At 34.7% G+C, this 7,441-nt stretch overlaps 1 protein-coding gene across 2 annotated transcripts in view; it reads left to right on the top strand.

The window, feature by feature from the left end:
• Window positions 1-1,187: 1,187 nt before the first annotated feature.
• Window positions 1,188-7,441, top strand: part of zc3h18 (zinc finger CCCH-type containing 18) — a 160,302-nt gene continuing 154,048 nt past the window's right edge. Inside the window, exons 1-3 of one of the 2 annotated variants that reach the window (XM_039763519.1) lie at window positions 1,188-1,361; window positions 2,479-2,541; window positions 6,386-7,164. In XM_039763519.1, the coding sequence (XP_039619453.1) occupies window positions 6,403-7,164 (762 nt within the window). In that variant the 5' untranslated portion in view covers window positions 1,188-1,361; window positions 2,479-2,541; window positions 6,386-6,402. Of the gene's footprint in view, window positions 1,553-2,478; window positions 2,542-6,385; window positions 7,165-7,441 lie in introns of both variants that reach the window. The other variant, XM_039763518.1, reaches the window with a different exon arrangement.

The following is a 7,441-nucleotide window of genomic DNA, read 5'->3' as shown; positions in this document are numbered from 1 at the left end:
CCAGTTCAGTTCAATTCAATTATAGAAAAAAAGTAACCTTTGAGAGGTTGGGTAATACACCGACTGATGCCATGGTACAGTACATTTTTGTATCTTTTAGATACCTAGTCAAGACATTAAATAGACTTCAAGTCACAATAATAATAGTTACTATTTCTTTTAAATTACTTTAAATTTCTTTTTGTTTAAATTTATCAATTAGCTTCTGTCTTATCCTACTGTATTTCAAACACCAGACCATGTAGAGTTCTAATGTTTCTTTAACAACACATTGCTCACATTTTCCTGTTTTATGCTTGGCAGTATAATAAGAGTATTGATTCAGACCAACATGTCAAAGCCTTAATCTATTGAAAAATAATTTCTTCCTTTCTCACTCAAGGTCACCATTTACTCCTACCCCTTGGTGTGGATTTTAAGTGAAACAAGTGCCTTCCTTTATCACTACTCTCTGAAATGTTTTGCCATTTTCTAAAAACTGCCTTTTTTAATTATACCTTTAAATGTACATGTACGTTACTGAATCGTACAGTCTATTTCTGTTCTAAACATTTTTTTAGCACGTATGTGGTCTTTCATTGCCACTCACTCCTTTATGAGCAGGAATCCACAAAAACGTCTCAATTATATTATTCAAATACAAGCCGGATGCTGTTAATTCCAAAAACGATCACTTCTATCATAAATATTTTCTGTTGGATAACGGCTCTGTCAGGTTTCATCTCATTTATATATTTATCTAAAGCAACAATAACAGCGGTCATTTATTTCCGTTTAAATAAAAAATATAATTCATCTGATATTCAGATGGTATTTTCTATGCTCCTCGACACTTCTTTTACGAGCGGTTAAAATGGGTAGGTTGGCTGATTTTAAAAAAATCGATGGAAAAATATCTACTTTTAAATATATAGATTTCCAGCTTGTAGTACTGATAGGGATTCAAAAATCGATTTTCAGAAAACGGTCCCTGAAGTTACCGTTTAGAATTTAATCCTTTGTAAAAACAACCTCAATTTAGTTTCCTCAACTACGGGCTGTCTTCCCAGAGAAAGGCACATTTCTTCGCAGTATAGACAGGAAAAAAAGGAGCGGCTGGACTTTAACCATCACTACACAAGCGCTGCAAATGCCGCTTTAACGCTTCCTGTCTGGCGTCTTGAGTACTTGAGGCCGACACCGTCGTCCCTTGATGACGTCACGGCAATGGCCGCTCTCACTGTGTAGTGTAGGGTTTCTAATTCTCTCTTGTAAAAAAAAATAATAATTAAGTAGCCGAAAGTATATTTTTTTTCAAACTCGGGAAGCTGTGAGACGAGATAGCAATAAAGCTCATTAATCCTGTCCCAATAGAAGTACAGGTGGGAAACGGTAAAAAATAAGAAACAAAAAAAAAACGCACATTTCTCATAAAGTTCATGTTGTTTATGGGGGAGGTCTGTATTGTTGATGGAGGGAAGCATGGCTGCTATTATTGTTGCACAACAAATAGAATGTGAAAGAAAGTTGTAGGGTTTTCGATTGCAAAACAAAAATCTAGGGCCCTTGAAAGGTAAGTTGAAAAGATTGTGCATGCACTTAAATAAGACGTAAAAATCGAATGCCAAGGATTGGTTTTGCCAACATGGCCTGCTATGTTCTAAGACAGATACCTTGTCTTAACTGAATGTGTTTCTTCTAAAAATCATTTAAAATGTGTAAACTCTGAAGTCCGTCCTTATTTGTTATTTGTGAAACAAATCTGTGATCGCCGCTATTTACACTCTGGCGCCCAGGGATGCGGTGATCGTACGACCTGCTGAAGGCTGCGAGGCACTTTAATGGGACAGCAAAGTGGTTGGAATCATGTTTGGATGTTGCGCTTTTGGACTATCTCGAGGTTCTTAGTAACTGATTTCAACTGGTGTCGAACCGGAGCGCATCGAAACGTACCGTATCGTGTAACTTACAGTTGAGTTTGACATTTGAATTAATAGATATAAAGCAGTAGTAATGTTACTTTATTTATTAACATTCTTAATGAATACATTGTTGCTACATTTTTACGAAGAAAAAGATGTTTCGACTTGTGCGACCGCGGAATGTATTTAAAGCTATATTATACTGTTAAGAATAGCCTGGAGTGAAAAATTTGACTTATTTCAGTATAAAGCGTTACCTTTTACATATGCAAGTTAGGTAGATAGAGAAAGGTTACTTGTGAAACAAATTTATTTTGGTAAAACCAACAATGTTAAAAGTTGTGTTTGAGGGAATGCTAGTATTTTTATGTTTATACATTTATTTAGGTTAATTTGAAGGAGGCACTGCACTATGTGTGTATTTTAAAGTTTGATGCTTGCCAGCAGGCACATGTTTTGTGTAGGAAAACTTACAATTTTATTTTCTTTTTTAACTCCAAATCATATATTTCATTGATGAGGTTGTGTTGATTATCTAATTGCAACTTAACTTTATATTGATTTATCATTTTCTTAGGGGTTATAGCCTTAATCAGTGCTACTGGAGGGAGAGGGTTCCCTTTACAGTAAAGACTTGCAGGTAAGTCATTATCAGTTTATTTTATAGCACCTTTAAATAACAAGATTTAAACCAAAGTGCTGCACATCACAGTAACATACAGAATCTAAAAGTAATTTACACCACTGGCAAAATTGTGCTCCAAAACCTAATTTCAACTTTTTGGCATTATCAGTTTTGTCAAAACCAATTAGCTGACTTTCATTTTCATTAAGCTGAAGAAAGCTCTTCTGCCTGCCAGGGTTGGATCTCATTAAAACACTCAGTAAGGGGCTCAGTTTGTACAAGTATCCTCACAGGTCAGTGATAGATAAATTGTTTGTTATGTATAATTATTTTGATACTTTTGATTGGAGTAAATGTTTTTATGTAGAATTTCTTATCCTTAAAAATGCACATTTAAGTGTATTGCAAATTAAGATGTTGTTAGTTATAGAGGGTATTCAATCAATAATTTGCAGAGGAGTAACACGAAATTCCAAAAAAAACATCTTGGTGTGCTTATTCTAGCTCTGTTTGTTTTCATTGTGCCTATGTTTTTGTAAACGTATTTGAAAATGTTTCTCAAACAACCCTTAAGTCAGAGTGATAAGGTAATATTTTTATAATGAAAATTTAAAAATAAAAAGTACGGTCAATTTTTTTACAAACATTTTTATTTTTTAACAAAATTATAAGAACAATTTTGGTGAAAGATGCTGTTTTGAATGTGTCAAACAGTTTTTGTTAACATATTTTCTGTCATATTTAAGTTTTTCTGTGACTAATGCCCTATTCTCCTTTTTTTTTTTTGATTAACTCATGGATGGCAAAAAATATGATTATACCATGTTATAATTTTGTTAAACCTCAACCATACTACATCGGCTGAGTGTGGGCAACAGATGAGACACATACAGACATGCATGACTGTGTAGTAGATTAAATCATCTTGAGAGTGTGGTCAGGCTTTAATTTTTAGTTTTATATTCAAATACCATACTTTTTTGATTTATCCTGATTACAATGTTGTTTTAGTAAATTAAATAGAAAATGATGGCAATATCATTAATATGCTTTCTAAAATTCATCATTTTGATATTACATAAATTGTCCAAAGTAATTTGAGAAATGTATACTACATTGTTCAACAATCTAAAAGTTAATTTCCTATTTATAATATTAATGTGTAGCTTATTATTGTTTGCTGGACAAGAGCTTTTCATTGCTGTATGCAAAGAGAGAGAGCAACTCCTTTATATAATTCAAATGTCCAAATCTCACTGAGCTGTCTAATCACTGACTAGACACTAGTTAAGTGGCTTTTATTTATTTATTTGTAGTTTGACAAGGTATATATATAAAATAAAATATAATTACTAAAAATTCTGTTTTTAGCCATTTTACTGATGTACAGTTTCTAAAGAAATGTGTTCAGTTATTTTGATTTAATATTTTATAATTTAAGCAAGAAGAATAATATATATATATATATATATATATATATATATATACAGATACATACACACACACACACACACAAACTAAAATGATTAATTAGGAAAAAATTAAAAAGAAAGAAGCTTCTGACTTGGCAGTTATAGTCACAGTGAGGCATAATATAGGTGTATCGCTGTTGGGCTGGAGGAACCCCATTCGTGTTTCTTGACACATTTCTACTGAATCATTCTTTGGCTAAAAGTCCTTTGTGTTAGTGTGTCACAGATGGCACTCAGTTTTGTTTTACATGTTTACACCATATTGGATTCAGATCATGGGCCAGTTATTGTTTTAAATTTTATTTATTTCACATAATCTGATCACGAACGTTTATATTACACCTCCACCAACAGGCACTTCATACAGTGCTGAATTCAGGCCAAATGGTACTGAGTGAGCAGAGTTACACATACAGTAAACTTGATCTATATTCACCCTGCACAAACCCAATTGGTTTGTGTTCACATTGTTGCAGTTTTTTTGGTGTTGAGGAGAATTGAAAATCTAGTACCGATCACTACAATAATATAAAATCTTACACTACCGATGAAAATTTTTACAACATCTCAGTTTTTCTTCACGTGTAATCTGTTGAAATGCAATGAATGACCTGAGATATTGAAAAGGTAAGCAGTAAACTGCTAGAGGTTCACATTTAAGGTTTAGGTGAGCAAAAACTGAAAAATGGAAATATCAGAATATTACAAACTGGCCTTCTTCAGTGAATAATTAATAGGTTACAACCTATAGATGTTCTGCAGCAATTAAAGTAAATTAAGCTGAAGCAAACAATTTGCACAGGTGCCCCACAGGCCCATTTATAATATTCCTAAATTTCCTTTTTTTCAGTTTTGCTAACTTAAACTTTAAATTTAAACCTCTGGCAGTTTATTGCTTACCTTTTCTCTATTTTAGGTCATTCATTACATGTTAGCTGATTAAATTTGAAGAAAAACTAAGGTGTTATAAAACTTTTGACTAGTAGTGTATTTGAGCAGCAAAACATATTTTATGCCAGGTTTGATATCATGATCGACAAGAGATGGAAATTTCAGTTTCTTTATTATTAATGAAAAAAAATCTTTATCCAGCTTCCAAATAGTACATAAATGCCTTACAGTATTTTGCACATTTGACATTTCTGTCACAAGTCTCCCTTTTTTCAGCTATTCTTTCATGAAGCTTTATTTTTTAAAAATTATTATTATTTAGGCTTTTGATAAGAGTGAAAATTCAAAGTTTAATTAAAATTAAAAATTAAATCACATCAGTCATTTGGTAAATAATTCCTAGTTTTCCCTAAACACATTAGTTTGATTTTGCATGCGCATTCTGAAAAATTCCATCACGTTTTTGGAACTTCTGTATGTTGTAACCACAAGAGGGCGCTGGAGAGCCCAAAAACCACAGACACAGTGAAGCACAACACGTTCATAGGATAAATGAAAGGATTTTTATTACTTTCCTAGGCACCTCTTCATAATCCTCCCAATGACAAGTCACAATTGTACAAAAAAATCACAGCTAACCAACAGTAGTTCTTCCTTCTCTACCTGTGTTGATCTTCGCCAGCTGACCTCCCAACTCTGACTCATACATGTGTGGTAGCGGGCTTCCTTCTTTGCCGTAACTGGGAATGCTTCTGGGGTCATGTCTTGTCTTCTGGGGTGGACCTCCAGGCCATAAAGTAAGTAGGGAGGTCGACGTCCGACAGAGCTGCACTTCAAGATTCGAATTCCCAAGTTCCCCTGTAGGTGTCCCAGCTGGTGAGAAGATGTGAGGATCACTGCCACCTGGCATATGGGGAATGGTACCTCTCCCAAATCTTAGCTTCCGCTAGTTCGTCATACATATTAGCCCGGCCGGGCATAAAGTTATTTCCTCGTCCATCCCATCTGTCATTCCATTTTGCCCTCCCATCTAGGTAATAACACATCCTCCTTCCCAGCAGGAATGCCTGTTCTCCTCCTACAATGTGGTATCATTTTTTCCTAGTTTGAGGGGAAAGCAAAGAAGATCTGAAGTTAGCATGGCATGATCGTACCTGATCTGCTTGAAAATGTATACTGCCAGCTAAACTGGATAAAATTTTATTGCTTCAGACTAATTCCAGATCTATACTACTCCATGACAATGAAGATTTTGATCTGTGAGCCCACAATTACTTTCTGCCCAGTCAATAACACATTCACATAACATAACATAAGTAGGAAGCTTGTGTATTTTGAAGTCTTTTACAAATTTGCTGCAAATTTGACCTTTTTAGTGCAGTGAATAGTAGTAATAATGAGATGCCTGGATTCAATTTACTGTATAAGTCTGCATTTAAGAATATTTTTTTAATTAAATGCATATTTTAATAACTTGTATTTAATATTTATTCCAGTTTCTGTTAATCTACCAATGGATGTGTCTGAAAGTCCAAATCATAATCCAAAATCTCCAGAAGAAGAACATAATTCAGACAGTGAACTCTTAAAAGATGACATTTTTTCTCAGAATATTGAAGAAGGAAGAGATTCAGATTTAGAAGATGATGAGGTCGAAAGAGTCTCAGACCAAGAAGAACAACTGGAGAGGTGTTCAGATCCTGAAGGAGAAATTGACAATTCAGACGCTGATGATGATGCTTGTAGTGAAGAAGAAATGCATAATGAGGCCAAATATCAGGACTCTGATAATGATGAGAGGCAAGGGAAAACTGTTACAGCAGTAAATAAAAATGAGGAGGATGATGAAGATGAGGAAGAGGAGGAGGAGGAAGTGGAGGAGGAGAGAGACACAGTTGAGGAACATGAAAAATTAAATGATCTAAAGGATGAATCATCTTCTGTCACCCGGGACTTGGATGAACATGAACTTGATTATGATGAGGAGGTGCCAGAAGAACAGAGCACTGTGGCTCCTGAAGAGGAACTAAGGAAAGCTGTTGGAGAGGATGGAGAGGACGAAGAGGAGGAGGAGGAAGATGATGAAGAGGAGGAGGAGGAGAAAGCTGATGCCAAACAGAAGCAAGACAAAAGTCAACCAAAACAAGAGGAGGTGGTAGAGGAAACAGAAAAAAAATTAGAGGAGCAGAGAGTTCCAGAGAGAATTCGTAGAGATTCTATTCGAGAGAAGAAGAAAGATGATGATGATGGAGAAATAGATGATGGTGAAATTGATGTATGTATATCTTATTTACTTAATTGCATTACATTTTTAAAGTGAATGTTAAGCCTTATACAGTAATCCCTCCTCGATCGCAGGGGTTGCGTTCCAGAACCCCCCGCGATAGGTGAAAATCCGCGAAGTAGAAACCATATGTTTGTATGGTTATTTTTATATATTTTAAGCTCTTAGAAACTCTCCCACACTGTTTATAAATATTCTCCACACAGTTAACCCTAACCCTCGTTTATAGCGGTTGATCCACTCCAGACAGATAAATGAATTTCCAAGA

Source organism: Polypterus senegalus, chromosome 9 (assembly GCF_016835505.1).
Source record: "Polypterus senegalus isolate Bchr_013 chromosome 9, ASM1683550v1, whole genome shotgun sequence".
Classification (NCBI taxonomy): Eukaryota; Metazoa; Chordata; class Cladistia; order Polypteriformes; family Polypteridae; genus Polypterus; species Polypterus senegalus.
Note: the sequence above shows the minus strand (reverse complement) of the source record. Positions and strands in the feature narration are given on the sequence as shown.